The sequence below is a fragment of the Podarcis vaucheri genome, assembly GCF_965113315.1.
Source record: "Podarcis vaucheri genome assembly, chromosome: 1".
NCBI classification, from domain to species: domain Eukaryota; kingdom Metazoa; phylum Chordata; class Lepidosauria; order Squamata; family Lacertidae; genus Podarcis; species Podarcis vaucheri.
In genome coordinates this window covers 64,597,341-64,615,539 of record NC_138759.1, presented here as the reverse complement: position 1 = coordinate 64,615,539, position 18,199 = coordinate 64,597,341, and the positions used below count along the sequence as shown (strand labels likewise).

At 43.7% G+C, this 18,199-nt stretch overlaps 1 protein-coding gene and 3 long non-coding RNA genes across 5 annotated transcripts in view; 2 read left to right on the top strand and 2 right to left on the bottom strand.

Moving 5' to 3' along the window:
• Positions 1-59: 59 nt before the first annotated feature.
• On the bottom strand, positions 60-3,739 carry LOC309527512. The gene is made up of 2 exons (XR_014217260.1): positions 2,303-3,739; positions 60-298 (listed from the first exon to the last, which is right to left on the bottom strand). It is a non-coding gene; the product is annotated as an uncharacterized lncRNA (long non-coding RNA).
• On the top strand, positions 201-1,530 carry LOC309527684. The gene is made up of 2 exons (XR_014217290.1): positions 201-278; positions 506-1,530. It is a non-coding gene; the product is annotated as an uncharacterized lncRNA (long non-coding RNA).
• A 349-nt stretch (positions 3,740-4,088) lies between the features above and the next one.
• Positions 4,089-18,199, top strand: part of LOC309527373 — a 37,845-nt gene continuing 23,734 nt past the window's right edge. For both annotated transcript variants that reach the window (XR_014217201.1, XR_014217202.1), the window contains exon 1: positions 4,089-6,498. This is a non-coding gene — a long non-coding RNA (uncharacterized lncRNA). The remainder of the gene's footprint in view (positions 6,499-18,199) is intronic.
• Positions 6,867-8,366, bottom strand: FIBIN (fin bud initiation factor homolog). Its single transcript, XM_082212973.1, has one exon. It carries the CDS (start codon positions 7,768-7,770, stop codon positions 7,120-7,122), a length of 651 nt encoding a protein of 216 aa, XP_082069099.1. The 5' UTR covers positions 7,771-8,366; the 3' UTR covers positions 6,867-7,119.

The window sequence follows — 18,199 nt, the reverse complement described above, 5'->3', positions numbered from 1 at the left end:
TGATAGTTTTATAACCAAAGGAATGGCAAAATTCATTATCATTGTAACAGAACTGTAAATGTTTGTAATCAATCAATTTTATTACAGTATACTATTATTGCAGAAGGATTAGCCAAAGGAGGCAAAGTGTAAATGGAATGCTGTACTCTAATTATAAGTGTCAGCAGAAAACTTTCAAGTGCACTTTGTCCTGGTACTGTACTGATCTTCCAAAACAAAATGTTGACTTTTGAGACAAGGTGCTCATCAGTGAACACAAATGTAGGTGGAACAGTGCTGTTTGGCAATACAGTGGTGCCTCGGGTTACATACGCTTCAGGTTACAGACTCCGCTAACCCAGAAATAGTGCTTCAGGTTAAGAACTTTGCTTCAGGATAAGAACAGAAATCGTGCTTCGGCGGTACGGCAGCAGCAGGAGGCCCCATTAGCTAAAGTGGTCTTCAGGTTAAGAACAGTTTTAGATTAAGAACAGACCTCCAGAACAAATTAAGTACTTAACCCGAGGTACCACTGTACCATCATGTCCTACTGAAACAAAGAAAACAGTAGTCATGACAAATCTAAGTTTGAGAGGTTATATCATAGGGAAAAAAGGTAAAGGACCTCTGGACAGTTAAGTCCAATCAAAGGCGACTATGGGGTGCGGCGCTCATCTCACTTCAGGCCGAGGCAGCCGGCGTCCGTCTGCAGACAACTTTCCAGGTCATGTGACCCGCATGACTAAGCCGCTTCTGGTGCAACTGGACACGGTGATGAGTACCAAAGTGCACGGAAATGCCGTTTACCTTCCCATGGCAGTGGTACCTATTTATTTACTTGTGTTGGTATGCTTTCGAACTGCTAGGTTGGCAGAAGCTGGGTTAGAGCAACGGGAGCTAGTGTTACTCCACACTTTCCAATTCATTTTACCATCATTTTCATTACCACAAATGATGGGTTGGGAGCAGTGGGTTTGTTTGCACTAGAGCACCAAATCCACTTTAATTTTGCAATCTGAATTTGCTGGTGTGTAGTTGAATCCCAGTGCCAAAATACTGAGTCTGGAAGTGGCCTATATTTTTAAAGCACTACTTTATAAAAAAACTTTATTGGCTTGGAAACTTTTACATTCAAATTCAATTAAATCTTATGTTAAATGAAAGAAACCCCTTGATAGGTTGCTGCTCCGATTTTTGCAGTGCTGTCAAAGGGGCAAAGGAAACTTCTAGAATGACATGATTAAAATGCCCTCCAAAACAGGACTTCAACATGTTTCTTTAAATATTTATTAGAACCATACAAAGACAGTATTCCTTCTTAAATGTAGCTCATATTAACTTCGATTCTGAATTAAATAAACAGTTGAAATTAAAATCAAATCAAAACCAATTCCCCACCATGCTCTTTTGCTATTGTCTAGGGGCACAAATGATTATTTTTTTTTAAAAAAAAGCTAGCAAAAGTATGGCAACATGAAAGTTACTGGTGTATTAGAACAAAAAAAACTTAACCAGGTTTAGGCTGCAATACTAAGCATGCTTACATAACAGTCTCACAAGGAAATACGTTTAAAAGGAGGAGGAGAAATATATTTAGGAGCTGATGTTGTTATAAAAGAAGAAATAAGATTATGGAATAAAAAGAAATGTGTCCTTACACTGTGAACAGAACAATGGGAGAAATAATCCTTATTCAGGTGGTCACACACACAGATAATCGCAGGCTCAAGCTTCTGCATGCGTTTCACATGGCATTTGTGGGTACTGGTGGTTTACAGCAGGGTGGGGAATTTTTTTCAGCCCAGGGGACACACTGCCTTCTGGGCAACCTTCCATGCGCCATGTGCCAGTGGTGGGTGGCGGCAAGATGAAAGTGGGTGGTGCCTGCACATGCCCTTCTCCACCCAGACAAGCAAGAGGCATTATTGGAGCTCAAGGGCAACCCGCCCCTCCAGCCAAGTGAAAACACTGGGGGTCAGAAAGGGGTAGGGTCTGGGGAGAGTTCCATAGATAGAAAGTCCTTGAGGGCCACATTTGGCCTCCATGGGTGTTTCCTCATTACCGGTTTGCAGGTGACCATAAAAATGTCCTTTTTTTTTATTACAAAAGAAAGAAAAATCACAGCTTTTAGTTTGAGCTACAAACTGCTTGTTCTGGAATAATCTCAGCAAAATGCTGTTTGCATTCCAGGAATACAACTAAAGTTGCAAATTTGCACAATTAAGCTGATTAAGCCCAACAGACCAACTATATGGAAGAACACAGTCCAATTTAACTGCAGCCTACTTCACGCTATGACAAGATGTATAAATTATAAGCACACATACCATGGATCTTATGTCTTATGTAAGTGTGCACAGGACTGCAACCCATGCCAATTTCACATGCTGGTTGAAGTGAGCTATGGGCCATGCCCATATCGGAGTGAATGAGAAAACAAAAGGTAAACCAGGGCAAAATGTGTGACCACATATACACACCTCAGTGTGGATTTAAGACTCCTTGTTTTATCCACATTTGGCTGTTGAATTTGTATTTAGGGGTGTGTTTTTTTAGGGGGGCAGTTTCTGGTTGAAAACAGCAATAGAAAGTCCAAATAAGAATACATTATTAAAGATACACAATGGAATACAAAATAGTTGTTAAATATTAGAATGCTTAACTTAATATGTCAAGATTTCATGTATATTTGTTGCATACCATTTACAATGTATACTTTCAAGAAATAGTAAATTTAATAAATACCACCCTGAAAAGCAAACTCTTATTAAAGGGTGTCTCATACCTCTCTAGGGTATCAGTGGAAATGAAGCTAAAGTAGGCCTGCTTCTGGATAACCCTGTATTATAGTATTTTTCTCACTATGTGATTTCTTACTGCTTTGTCACATTGTTGAGGACACATAGCCAGTTTCTCACTAAAGCAAGCATAGCTAAGAATAGTCAAATGGTTGACTATAAGGGTTGGCCCTTATAGATTGTTATTCAATCAAGCGGGAGCACAATGTGACCAATGGTGCTGGTTTACACATAATGAACATGGTATGGGGCAAGCCATTGCTGGACCACTCATGCCTGCAAATTCACAAGCAATCCTTCAAGAGTCACTAGTGAAATCACAACATGTTTCAGAACTAGATGACTGAGCACTGCCCAGGTTAATTAGTTGACTTGACAATGACAGAAACAAAGCCAGCTAGCTTCTGATATAAGGGTTATCTTACAGTGCAATCCTATATTTTTCTGTTCATAAGCCAGCCCCATTGAGTTCAATGGGACTTAACTTCCAGGTTAAGTGGGTGGCAGTGCAATCCTAGGGAAATGCCGTTGTACTTCTAAGCTGGCATGTAAATAAATATATATAGAATTAATGGCTAACCTGAAAAGGTACTTCCAATACTTGATATTTAACGCAGCGATCTTAAAAGAGCAGAATCAGGAAAGGGCTAGTATTATGCAAGGTACTAGGAAAAGGAATAGGTGAAGGAATGAACCATGCACTGAGAGCACTGAGATGTGCTTGGTAAAGAATCCTGTGGCCTTTACAGCATCAAGCCTATGCATGTTTATTCAGAAGCAAGTCCCACTGAGTCCGATGGGGCTTACTTCCAAGTAAGTATGCACAGAACCCACAGCCTAAGTTTTCTTGTAGAGAGATGCAGGTAATTAAATAGCTGGAAGACGGGAATAATTTTGGAAGGGTAAGAGTGTCTGCAAATTCAGCAATAATTGCCATCAAGCATGTGTTATATTCAGTACTATCATAGGCGCCGACTCCATGGGGCCTGAGGGGGCCTGAGCCCCCTCAAAAATTCGTTTGGGGGGGCTCCGCCCCCCAATAATCTCGGACGCCCCTCCAGCAGAGCGCCACCGCCGCCCCTCCCCCAGCCCAAAATGTACAGGGTCGGGCTGCATGCCTCCTGCCCTCCCTCCCGAGCAAAAGCTCCACCCAATTTCCTTCGGAGCTGATTAATAGGCGCAGCACGCTCTCCCCTATTCGCTCACGAGGAGGCGGCGCCACTTTATCTGCATATTCATGAGCTTATTTATTATTCATGAGCTTTCCCGGGCCCCCCCAATATTTTTTATAAGTCCGCGCCCCTGAGTACTATGAAAGTACAGAAGATGGAGGGTAGTATTTTAGTATCTGAACAGATGTCTTAGGAATGCCTTTTATTCCAGACAAAACAGCCCCCTTGTACACAATACATCCAGTTATTTCCAAATACCTCAGCTCTGCAGAACTGTGTCACAGGCACTGCAATTGCAGAGCACCTCTTATTGTTTAACATGGCAAGTGAAATCCCTACAGTGCGAGCAATTAGGAAACAGAACAGCTAGAGGAAAGAAGTATGGTGATAGTGATGATGTAGCAGCAAGGGGAAAGGATTTGCAGCAATGGAAAAGACTATTGCTACTGGGAGTCAAATTACTGTTGGGAATTCATATATCCCAGGTGGCTACACATTGAAATAGAAAGAAAGTCTTCTTCTGCCCTGCTGGCTCCAGGAGCCTTACTCTCATCCACTGAAAGCCTGAGGAATTAGATTCTTATTGTTTACCTGTACAGTACCTGAAATTCCTAGTGCAAAAGAAGAGTCAACAGGATTTGTCACCTTCTTTTAGAGTGGAAATCTGACTACCTCCGTTCCATTTTATTCTTAAAGGTTACTTGGAAGCGTTCCACTATCTCTTTTTCAAAGGGTACAGAATTACCTGTTCTGAGCTTGGAGTAATATTGCCAGAAAGCCCTATTTTGGTTTTAAGGACTGCCCCTTAGTATGGAGCACTGCCATTCCACATAAGAGAAGAAATGTTTTTTTGAAATGTTACAGCTCCACTAGAAAACCACTCTGCGGACACCATAGCAATTACTTTTTATATTTAGATCTGGCAAGTTCGAACTCTCGATGAAGGGAAGGATGGCTCAGATTCCAATCTCTCACTGTTGCTGGCATTCCAGCTGGGCTGTCTCCCAGTGGGCAGGAAATTTACATCTTGGAGGGAGCCAAGCTAGACTCAACAGTAGCTTCCAACTACGCTAAATCCTTTTACAGAATTTAAAACAATTCTTGCACAAAAGGAAAGAGGAGGAAAAGGATGGGAGTCACTGCTTGAAGTTTGGCAGAGTTTTTCAGGCAGGCCCTAGGGTTTCGCATCTTAAAGACTGTCACTTGTATTTAAAAGTGCCTAAGGCACAAATCCACATTTGATAGAACAAAACCCTTGAATGTTCACAGCTCCAGCTCACCTAATTTTGCAAGTTTAGAGGAATGTAATCAGAAGTACACTAAGCACAGTTGTGTATTCTGCACTGAGTAAAGGTAGCACAGGGGAGATGATGGCGGCATGGGAGATATGAGATGATAAAACTGTTACTGTAGGTATTCTCCATACTCTATGACTGGGATAAGTGTTAAATATGATAACAAGGTGGGGATTTCCTCCTCAACGGGTGAAGATAACCCCATAATTTTTTTAAGAGATAGAGAAAAGGCTATATTCTTGCAGTCTTGTGTGATATGGATGAACACCACACCCTTGTACTTTGCCAAATAAATAGTTTCCACATTCTGGCTCCATACAATCTCTAATGAGTATTTGAATTCCTGTTTTCCCCAACACACACTGAAAGGATGGGAAAGTTATTCTCTTACTTCTCTTGAGGCCTCATACAAAAGTTTGCAGCTACCTCTCTGGAAATGTTTACAAAAGATCACACCCTTCTGCTCCTGATTATGGAACCTAAAACTCCTTGATTTCATTCTCAGAATCACTAATCAAGAAAACCTCCATGTCAGCTATCAGCTGTGAAAGAGTGGAATGAAACTTCTCTTTAGCTATCCTTAATTAAGTCTGACAGGCTTACAGAAGGGGGTAAGGAGCAACAAATTCCCCAGTCGGCCAGAGAATATGAGGATTGCAACATGATTTAACAACTATAAGTTGACAGACAATTAAGACTTATGACCTGGGGTGACCCTTGCAATAGTCTTGGACAGGTCACTCAGCTTCATCTCTTCCAATATAAAAGGGGCAAACAGTGGTCTACCTCACAGGTTTGTTGTGAAAACACAACCCATGAACAACTGGTTGCAGTTGGGAGGAAGCTGAGAGCAAGGTCCAAAAGCTATTAGCAAGTCATTATCTTTTGGCCTCAGCGACTTATTTCCCTGGGTTACTGACCACAACTGGTTTCAGAGTGCCTAACTCTGCTGAATTGGGACTGATTGCAAAGTTTTCCCGTATGTCCAGGACTATCTAATAATATAAATACTAGTAAGACTCGTGGGATAGCTGTGCAACCCAGTTATCCACAACTGAGCTACTCTTGGTTGTGCAGTAGTGCAGGCTTCAAAAGCTGCTGACAAGTCACACTCCAGCCTCCATATCCACATCTGGAAAATGCATGCATAAGTAATCCACCAATGGGTTTTTTTTAGCCAGCAAGGCTGCAGTTTGATATATGCCTTCATGGGAGCATGGCTGGCTGGACTCAACAGATCTTATTTCCAAGCAGGCAGGTATAGACTGCCCTGTTAATTACCTGCACCTCCCTTTTACACATAACCCTCAAAGCAGAGGAGGAACACAACACAACCAGCTGGTAAGCCACCTCTCCCCCACCCACAGGATCTATGTGCATTCAACAGCTGCGTGACAGGCAGAAACCCAACAGGTGCAGTTCTTTTAACACAGAGATGTAACAGTCACCTGTTGAGTTTCTGCAAGTGAGAAAGTTGGGAAAGGCACAGGAGCCTGTAAGCATTATTATTATTATTATTATTATTATTAAAAAAGCAAAACAAAACAAGTGTTCCAGGCCATTTGGGTGCCTAAGGCAGAAATGGCACCCTCGGTGGTGGCAAATAAAATAAGACAGCCCAATTAATTGCCAGCTTACTGTCCTTTAATATAGCCCCACAACAACCTGTCCCCTGAGGAGAACCGCCGCCTCCCGGGTTCCTTTGCACTTTCAAAGGGCTACGCGGGAAGGATGATATGACTGACAAATCACAGCCGCTGTTTCCAATAGCAGGAGGGAAGGCGCGCAAATGACGCGCGCGGAGGGTTTCCGCGCCTTGGCGAGCTGTTGTGGGGCGGCGAAAGGTCCTAAGTGGAGGCGCCGTCGGCGTCCTCCTCAGCCTTTGAGGTACTCGGTCTTGAGGCGGCTGAGGCGCGTGCCGTGGCTGCGCACGGTGAGCGCGAGCAGCTCGTACTTGTCCCGGAGGCCCGCCGAGACGGCCAGCGTGTCCTTGAGGAGGGCGCGCGCGTGCACGAGCATGCCGGCGAAGTCCTCGCTGAGGCGGCTCCCCTCGCGGCTCTCGTGCTCCTGGCCCTGCCGGAACTTGTTTTCCAGCTCGCCCAGGGACTTGTCCGAGTTGGCGTAGGCGTCGCCGATCTGCGTGGCCTCGCGGCGCAGGTACTTGCCGTAGCTCTCCTCGCCGTCCAGGTCGTACGAGATGCTCTTGCGGATGCCCTCCAGCACCCGCGCCGCGTCCTCCACCTGCCGGCCCAGGACGGTGAGCTCCTCGCGCAGGGTCAGGCCGGGGGCCGCCGCCGCCCGCTGCTCCTCCTCGGCCGCCCAGCAGCGCCGCCGCTCGCTCACCCTGAAGAGCAGCTGGCACTTCTCCGGGTCGTCGTTCTCCTCGTAGTCGCCGTCGGGCACGAAGTAGTGGTGCAGCGTCCCGTTGGACATCTCCGGGTACAGCGGCCCGTCGAAGTAGCCGCGGCACACGCTGCCCAAGCAGGCCAGCAGCCCCACCAGGCGAAGCCCCAGGGGCAGCCCCATCCCGGCCAAGGGGAGAGGCGGAGAAGCGGCTCCCCGACGGCGGGCGAAGGCAGACGGCGGCGGCGGAGCGCGGAAGATCAAGTCCTCTCGCCCTCCGCGCGGGGCTTCATTGGGGCTCGCGGTTGGGCTTCTCCTGAAAAAGATCTCTCTCGAGTCCCCCACGAGATCGTCTCTAGTCCTGTAGGTGGGGAGCTGTGTGCGCGGGGAGAGAGCGAGCGAGCGAGCCCTAGGGAGGAGTTGCTTTTTATTTCTTTCCCTCCAAGTTCCCCATGCACCTCCAGCACGTTTTTCCTCCTCCCTCCACTCTGCCTTCCAAGTGAAGAAACGTGCGAGCAAAAGCAGAGAGAGAGAGAGAGAGAGAGAGAGAGAGATTCTAAGCTAGACCTGCCTGAAGCCGCTTGGTTTGCTACCCTTTTGCTGCTGCATCTGGATTGGTGGTGGTAACGCGGGATCTTGGCTTTTGGCCGTAGGATCTCTCTCTCTTTCTCTCTCCCCCTCCCTCTCAAATTACAACCACCGGTCCCGTCACTTCTGCAAAAGTCCAAACGCCAAGTTTGGAAGGAAGCCTTTAGACCTCGGTGCCATTGTTAAAACTACAGTGTCATCCCTTGTGGAAAGCTGGACTGGGGGGGGAGCGGTGGGAGAAATAAAGGGGTGAGGGGAGATCCCCAATTAGTTACTCTTGAAGAAGGTGAAATGCATACCAGGCACAGCTAAAGTCTGGGAGAATGCCAGCAAGATTTCCAGCAGAAATCCCAAGCAAGCCCCGTCAACTTATTTTGAAGACAGACATCTGCAGAAACGGCAGTGTTTTGGGATGCTTGCACTAGGGTTGGGTACTGAGCACTTTGTAATGTCTTGCGCCATGCATACACCACACCATGACTGCAACCCTTTGAGGGGAGGAGGGGTTTGTGATGTCATGAAATTGAATGAAGCAATTGCCACATGGTTTCAGATCAACATGACAGCTGCTTATGTGACTAGATCTCACCCGAGCCCTGCTTTTTCAAGTTTTTAATTAAAAATTAACCCTGGCCCAGGGTTTCCTTTGAAGGCACACATGGCCACCACCTTGCTGAAGCTAAGCACACACAGGTCTTTTTATTTTGCCAATATAGCTGGAAGAAAGATATAAAAACACCACTAACTGACATTAACAATAACCGTACTCCATCAATCCTAACTTCAGCATATGGAATAATATGTGCAGTAGGTATTTCAACAAAGATCAGCAATTAGGAAAGGGCAGTGTGAGATCTTCAGACTACTGAGTAGTAGATGCTGAGTTCTTGTCCTTCCTTGCAGGATCTACATTTATTGTCTATCTGTTAGTTCCCACATCACAGGAAGATAATTTAAGAGTGTGTGAACAACTGCAAAAATATAAATGATTTCTCCAAAACATAGCTCACACAAACAATAATTTCTGACCAGAAAGCTGACACCACAGGACATGCCCACATCATGTGCCTCAAAGAGGTGTTTTTAGCATTACACTGCCGGCATCAATATAACCAGCTCCCTCCTATAAAGGCACTGTGGAATCCAAAATACCCAGAGCATCATTTTTTGTTGACTCAACCTTGATTTTAAATCTAAAGATGGTAAAACAACTTCCAATGGACTGAGCTGAATGAAACATTCATTAAGTTCCTGAGCATCCAATTTACAACAATTCAATAAACATTTATAAACAACTAATATGACTTCAGCTTTCTGCAAAGATTTAATTGTTTTCTCAAGCAATGTAGGGAACATTGAGGCAACAAAGCTGACGATCCATAAATAGATGCTAAAAGGTATTGCAGTTGAAGAAGATACAGTGCTGGCACTCAGCACTAGCTGGTAAGTGGTATCTGGACCACAAAATGGAAAATGACAAAAATTCTCCATCTGATCCTCATGAATATATCCTACTATCAACCCACTTTTTCCACAATAAGGACTTTGTCTCTATTTTCATAGTATGCTGCTTTGCACTCCATAATGGAAGAAAAGTCAGGCATATGTTTAAGAAAATATGTACAGTGGTACCTCGCAAGACGAATGCCTTGCAAGACGAAAAACGCGCAAGACGAAAGAGTTTTCCGTTTTTTGAGTCGTTCCGCAAGATGAATTTCCCTATGGGCTTGCTTTGCAAGACGAAATGTCTTGCGAGTTCTTGTGAATTTGTTTCCTTTTTCTTTAAGCCGCTAAGCTGTTAATAGTCGCTAAGCCGCTAAGCCGTTAATAGCCGCTAAGCCGCTAATAGCCGCTAATAGCCGAAAAAACCGCAAGACGAAGAGACTCGCGGAACGGAGGCACCACTGTAAATAAAAAAATTATTTGCCCTATATGCAAGAAAGCACACAGTGCCAAAAATGAGAGTAAGGGAAGGAAAGAGCAACAGTGGTGGTGTAGTTTTAAGTGGTGTGTTATGATTGGGGAGACCCAGGTTCAAATCCCCACTTTTCCATGAGACTGTCAGCCATTGAGACCTTGAGCCATTCAGTATAATCTGCCTCACAGGGTTGTTGTGAAAATAAAAAGTCAGTGGTGGAGAACCATTACTTCTTAGGGAGGTCTATACATGAAATAAGTAAAATAAGGCTTGAAAGATTTTAATTTGTAGGTAGACTGTCATGAGAAAGTTTGGCACAAGTTGCTCGATCTAAACAGTTTGTGTTGCAGGGTTGGGAAGCTGCCATCTATATGCAAGCAAATGGGTTTTAGGGTTTTAAGCTTGACCCCATTGGCTCTAGAATAACCCTAAATCATACACCCATTGATATGTCCATGGATTTCAGTGGATGTACTCTTTTAGGTAGAATGTCACCCAATTATTTAATGCATTAACTTATGTTATTGTTGTTTAGTTGTGTCCGACTCTTCGTGACCCCATGGACCAGAGCACGCCAGGCACTCCTGTCTTCCACTGCCTCCCGCAGTTTGGTCAAACTCATGCTGGTAGCTTCGAGAACAGTGTCCAACCATCTCATCCTCTGTCGTTCTCTTCTCCTTGTGCCCTCCATCTTTCCCAACATCAGGGTCTTTTCCAGGGAGTCTTCTCTTCTCATGAGGTGGCCAAAGTATTGGAGCCTCAGCTTCAGGACCTGTCCTTCCAGTGAGCACTCAGGGCTGATTTCCTTAAGAATGCAGAGGTTTGATCTTCTTGCAGTCCATGGGACTCTCAAGAGTCTCCTCTAGCACCATAATGCAATAGCTTCAATTCTTTGGCGATCAGCCTTCTTTAAGGTCCAGCTTTCACTTCCATACATCACTACTGGGAAAACCATAGCTTTTATACGGACCTTTGTTGGCAAAGTAAGCACAAAACCAAAATGGGATGGTTTTAGAAAGACTTTAGTGGAAGGTAGTGCTACAACCAAGAAATACAAGGCACACATTGCAGATAGTTACATATCAACTTCTCCATGACCCAGTTCTCGAGGGGTATTAATAGTGCTTTACCAGTTTACATGGTCCAGAGTGGCACTGCAATTGCTGCCCAGTTGGTGCTGACATGTGACAAGGCCCTTTAATTGGTGGTTCCTGGGTTGTGGAATCCACAGTCAAATGCAACCACCAGCCTTGTATATTGGTCTCTAAAAGTTCAATGATATTTTTGTTGTTTGCCTGGGACTGTGAAAAGAAGGTTTGCTAAGCACCTCTAAGGTTGATGAATCATAAGTTGTGCAACCTCCATAACCCATTCATTTCTAACTGATTCCTCACCCTTTGCTTGGACTTTCCAAGACTGGTTAGAATATCGAATGTAGGGAAACTCAATTAAGGACAAAGGTCAGTGACAAAGGAGCAGACAAAACCACATAGGAGTTACTCATAGAATTATAGAGTCTTAAGTAACCTCAAAGATAGTTCAGCCCAACCTCCTGCTGACACAGAAAATTCACTGTGAAAATGGGTGCACTTAGGAAATTGTATTTCTTCTACCAGGGCAAGAAAAACTGGCAATGCATCAATAGGAGGAGACTGGATGTGTGATGATAGGTAAACAGTGGAAGCATTTAATTGTCTATCAAATGGATGTTATGTGACATCCAGAACAAACTCATGGGTTAGGTGACTAGAGACTTAATTGCCAGACTTTCTCTCTCTCTCTCTCTCTCTCTCTCTCTCTCTCTCTCTCTCTCTTTCACACACACACACACACACACACACACACACATAAAGAGATACCAATGACCGTCCCCAAAGAATTATAATTGAATTGTTACTATGCATTGCCTACCAAAGCCAGCTAGTTTTTGTGTCGCCTTTTAAACTGAACTCGGACAAAGCAAGACATAGCTCTGTTCTCTTGAAAGCATGTGGAGCAAATCCTAATTCTGTTTTGATAACAGGCACGCTGTGAGGTTCCTTTGGCAGATGTGATGCAGAGTCCTGTTCCATTAATAGCTGGATGGTGTGGAGATGTCTGGTTGTTGAGACATCACCCAGCACCACCGAAGTGATTGCATTCAGTACTACCAGAGTGACTGCAAGCTCAATGTGTGCTGTGATTTGAACATGTTTGGGAACTGCTAGGGCACTTCTGCTTTGACTAATAGAGCAATAGCAGAGGAGCGTGCACTTAGGAAAAGAACAGCTAAGTAGCTGGCATGCTAAGTCTGCAGTTTATACAGCAGTGTCTCAGTGTTTCTCTGTGCTCCCCATCTGTCATAGCCACCTGTTGTGTCTTGCATTCAGTTTAGATTAGGAACCTTTTCAAGACTCAGAGTGCCAAACATTTTTGCGCCAGTACGGTGGGGCCCTGGATAAAGTGTCTAATCCCTATGGCAATAAAATTGCTAACTATTGCTACTACTGACTCCCATGAAGCTCTGCAGCTGCACAAATATAGACCATGGAATAATACAAAGGCCCAGTTCTTTAGCCTATTACATAAATTCATAGAACGGCACAGCAGACTCTAATAAGGAGTGGGTGGCTAAAACTAGCTGTCATGGCATAACTGAAGGTTGTTTTTCTTTTTAGAATTCTTCATCTCCCTGATGGGGTTTCCTGGAAATAATAAGCACCTCAGAGCAAACACTCCCCTCCCCACATATAATTAATAGGTGTGCATGCAACAATATATATTTTTTTGTAGGAGGGTGTTGCTTTATGGCTCAGATTTACAATGCAATTTCCACAGGGTTTAAAAGTAGCTGGCTTAAGTGTTTTGTGAATCACTTCCACTTCTGAGGCATTCCCGGGAAGACCAAGTTTAAACCAGGCTCTGTTAAACCTTGACTGGCTTTGAAGAGAGCCCAATATAGATTTGCTTGCCAATGGAGACAGATGTTCATGGATGTTATTTGTACCGCTTGGGAACTTTGTGTGTGTGAAAATACTGCATATATATAAACAGAAATCTGCATATCTGATTTGGACGCTAAACACCAGCATGCAGCTGTTTGGGTATGCACAATTACATCATGCAAATGTACTTTTCTGGCCCATACACAATGGAGTAGATAAGAACCAAATTTGCTCGGTTGGGGTTGGTTTGTCCCCTGTGTGACACCAGTGAAGTCGATGCCCAGCTTTTCTCCTAGGACATGATGTTGCTACTGAAGTCAGCGGAAGCTGCGTGTGCTCGTCTGCCAGGAAAAGTGACCTCATGCTTCCTTATATTTAAAACAGTTCTTCTTAACTGGAAAGATGAAAAGACTGTGTTGCTCTTCTGTCATTTGTTCATTTAGAATCATGGTAGTTTGACAAAGACTCTCTTCAGAATAAACACTTCTGTTCCAGTGGCTGTGTTTGAATACTGTATATTTACTCTCCATAAGGTCCTAAAGGACTCACAGGCATTTAGGGCAACATTATTATTATTATTATTATTATTATTATTATTATTATTATTATTATTATTATTATATTTATCAATTGCTCTTTTTTTAACAGAAAGGTGAACTCAAAGTGGGTTACAGAGAAACATTAAAACAGAGTAAAAACATCCAAAATTGTTAACCAGTAATATGCACGAACGTGCACACGCGCGCGCGCGCGCACACACACACACGAGAACAATTGGACCCAAATATTAATCTGAGACCTATCACCATTGGATTATCAGAGCATTATGGGTGCCATTAGATAACATAATTAAATGCCATTTACTAAAGTAATAGAAACCTCAGATACAAGTCTTGTCAAACCATAGCAATGTCTGGTTTGTTCACCTTGTAGCAGTTTTCCTGGGCTGAAGTACCTTAAACTAAGGTGGGAGGGTTACATTTATGAATGTTTTTATATGAAGAACAAACACATCTCCCCCCCCCCCATTGTGATAGGTATTTGATAAGGAAGAAGTCCAGGTCAAACCTTTCTATCAAGTTTTCAACAGGAAGGGAGATTTGATAAGAGATAGCATTTTAGTCACTCAGTCTCCCACTTGCAGTGATAAATCCAGGGAAAGCTTTACCACTTGATTTTGATCATTGAGTGCCCTTCAGCATCACTTCTCAGCCACCAACTCTTGCGTTCCTATGACTTCAGTGGCCAGCACTGGAGCACATCATTGGTGAGATGATCATGGAGGATATTTGTCGGGCATTCCTAGATCTATGTTTGTGTGTTTTTGATTAGCATATTTTTCTCTGTACATGCCAGCTACTGTAATGAGCTCCACATGTTTGATGTCATGTTGGTGTTGTGGAGGGGGGTGGCGGTGGGATGTATTGAGACTTGGTGTTTAAAAGAATAAACGGACTCTAGATTTTAATGTCTCCAGTTTCTAATGCAGGCTAATAGCCTAAACGGTTTCATCCTTCTTGCTTTTTCTTTCTAGCCCCAGTGGCAGATGGTCTTGCTTGCTGCTGTTCAGGAGAATACTCAAGGCTTGGATAATAGAATGGATCAATCAGAAATACTATGATTTTCCTTGTTAAGTTTTATTAACTGTGTTTGCTATCAGGGACAGTGTGTCCCTTTTTCACTGCTTGAGGCAAAACGAGAAGTGCCACCAAACATACCACCTCTGCTGGCATCTCTGGCACCTTTGGCAAAATCTTTGCCTAAGACAGTTGCTTTACCCCACTTTGTGGGTGGGGCAGCCTTGTTTGCTATGGATAGACACAGTGAAACTGACACCCCCATAGAAACCATTGAAATTGTGTGGAATCATTAAACACAAGGCAAAACCTAGAGCTTGACTCACTGTCAGATGGTCCAATTCACTCTGGAAAGATGAGTTAACTTAGGGAGCAATTCAAACGCAAGATCCGCTGGGATGAGTGGAGTTTGGAGTAGGTGGGCTTCTGGCTGAGAGGGGGTTAACCCCCTCATCCAGGCTCAGCCAGAGATATGCCAGGGCTTAGTCCTGAAAAAGGGGTGTTTGAGGGGAATGGTAGGGGTAGGGTTGAGGGTGGGACAGGGCAGGGTAAGAATTACCCCTATTCCTATGTTTGACTTGTTCATGTCACCTAGCAACTTAACAGAATTTACACTGGCAGGAAGGGTGGTGTAAGTCAATCTCTATTTTAAAGGCTTTTCCCTCTTCTGCTAGGCTTGGGCTGGCTTAGTCAGCAGTAGCCTCTTTCCTGAGTGGAATGTAGAATGGGGTAAATTACACGTGCATAATTTACCATAATGCTGGCTTCCTATAGTTTGGATTGCTCTAACCGCCAGCTCCTATTTCCCTGTGATTTCTGAATTTCCTCAACATCGAAATAGGCCTGGGAGTTCCCATGTTAGTCTGATCTATCAAAACTAGTGTTTTTCTGACATGTGAAATTACAGGTTGGCTACATGCCACTAACTGTGTCTGCCCCTGGACTCATCCCTTAGACTTCCATGGGATCTTTGTGGGAGATTAACTGCTCTGGAGAGTTAAGTGCTTTGTGTGTGAATCATGTCCTAAGATTGAATCAGCCTATATACCATGGATATACAGACTTTTAGTAATGCTTGATTTGTTCCACATGCTTACCCACCCTGCAGCAAAGTATGCTTTCCTAATGCAGCAACATTTGTAAATCTCACGGTGCCAAGACACAATGGTACAATCTGGAATGGAATCGGTTTATAAGTGTAAAACAAAGTGCTCCACAAATCAGCTAAGTAGGGGTTCTTGGGCAAGACTTCTGGTCTCTAGTGAGAAAGTTTGAAAAGTCAGCATGGTCATGAAATCCTTGAGTTCTTCCCTTAAATTTCTAGCTCTGTCTTTAATAGACCGAAAAGTCGGTTTTAGTATATCTGCCCAAATGGGTTCATTCTGCCATTTCATTTTTGTGTGTTTTTACAACAAATTACTTTAAAATGGTATGCATTTTGCAACTGAACAACATAACTACCAAACATATGGTTTCAATGGAAAAATACTAATAGTTCTATAAAGAAAAATGACTCCCCTACTTTAACAAATATGATAATCAAATTCAACATAGTGGAAGGTCAACAAAAGCAGGCAAAGAGATTATACCTATGGCCAGCGCTATATTTATTTTCTCAACAAGTTGATCATTCCACAGCTTTTTAATGACTATATCAAACAGTGATTTCATTCAGCACCATCAGCACTGTGTTATTCTTCTCTTCTCTAGCTTGAGTGGAATATAACGGAGAATTCAGATTTCCTGGTACAATTGACTATTTTTACAAGCTTGCACTGGGAGTTAATGCATTATATGAATTGCTTCTGTATTTGTAGACTGAAAGTTTCCATGCTGATTAGTAGCCATTTGCGCCCTCTGCATCCCACATCAGAAAACAGAACTAGCGGCATTTGATGGCACAGAAAGTTAAGTCTTAAGGCATTTCAGCACTTTTAATGGATTTGGCAACTTTTTTGCTATTGCAGACTTAACTGAGCTACTGATTTGGAACACCAAACAAGAATATATTTTACAGTGAAATATCAAGGGCCCTTTTCTTTGCTTAGCAAACCAAATCTGACTTCTAATAATGAAGCATGGGCCAGGTTAACTAATATATGGTTCAGTGGAGGGAAAGATTCCTTTATGATGACAATAGGAAACTAGAGGATTTATATACAGTAGTATCTGTTAATAATTCTGTAACTAACAACATGCTACAAAAAATACATTTAGGTACTTTGAAACAATTTATACAGCTTTTAACCTTCTGAACTAGGTCTTGTAAGGACTTAGGTTTATAGCAGGGATGACTAACCTTCCAGATGTTCCTTTATTACAACTTCCACATACCTGACCAGTGGCTGTGCTGTTTGGGGCTGATGCTAGCAGGAGTCCAACAACATCTGGAGAACCATAGGCAAGGTAAAGGTAAAGGGACCCCTGATCATTAGGTCCAGTCGTGACTGACTCTGGGGTTGTGGTGCTCATCTCACTTTATTGGCTGAGGGAACCGGCGTACAGCTTCTGGGTCATGTGGCCAGCATGACCAAGCCACTTCTGGCAAACCAGAGCAGCACACAGAAACACTGTTTACCTTCCCACTGGAGCAGTACCTATTTATCTACTTGCACTTTGACATGCTTTCGAACTGCTAGGTTGGCAGGAGCAGGGACCGAGCAACGGGAGCTCACCCCGTCATGGGGATTCGAACCGCCAACCTTCTGATCGGCAAGACCTAGGCCCAGTGGTTTAACACACAGCACTCCCAAGTTATTGGATACCATTATCAAGAATTTGTCTCAGAGACTCCCATCCAGCAACCAAATCCCAAGACCATCCATCATCACCCAGTACTGCCAACTGGGCATTAGAGTCATAGCCTGTTTACCATACTCTGATGTGACATTTCATCAATATCTAGTGTGAGTCACTTGGTCTGCTTTTTCTCCTGGAATTGCTTCATTTCATCTCCACCATCCTGCATGGTTAGTAACCTGCCGTGTCTGTCATTTCCATCCATTTCCCTCCTCTAGACATGACTGAGTCGCTGACTCAGTCCTCCTTCTGCCTTCCATGTTGCTCTGGTCCTGCTATTGTGTGGAGCAACAAGTTGCAGTCTCTTGCTCTCTTTCTCACCTAGCACCTGTCTCCCTGAAGCAGATGCCAAGCTTTTCAGAATCCAAAAAATTGGTACCACATTACCATGTGAACAGCAGGAGTAACGTTTTCCAAAATAATAATTTGATGCACGTAGCATTCCCGCTCCCTCTCTCTCATCTGTGACTCATGTGAGAAACATTTCTTATGAATCATCTGGAGATCAGTCCTGGTTTTGGCACTTGGATATCCTACACTCATTGCTCCACACGTTTTGCAGACTGTTGGCTATGTGCTTATCATGGACAGGCTATTGTAAGGTGAAGGGATACCTCAACATTTCACATTGCGTTCAGTCAAAAGTGTACATTGGCACAAAGTGCTTCGAACCACCCTGGAATCTATGGATGAAGGGTGGTATACAGATTTAATAGAATAAATAAAAAGTGAGGAAAGAACAAGTTACTTTGTACCCCTGTATCTCTTAAAGGTAAAGGTAAAGGGACCCCTGACCATTAGGTCCA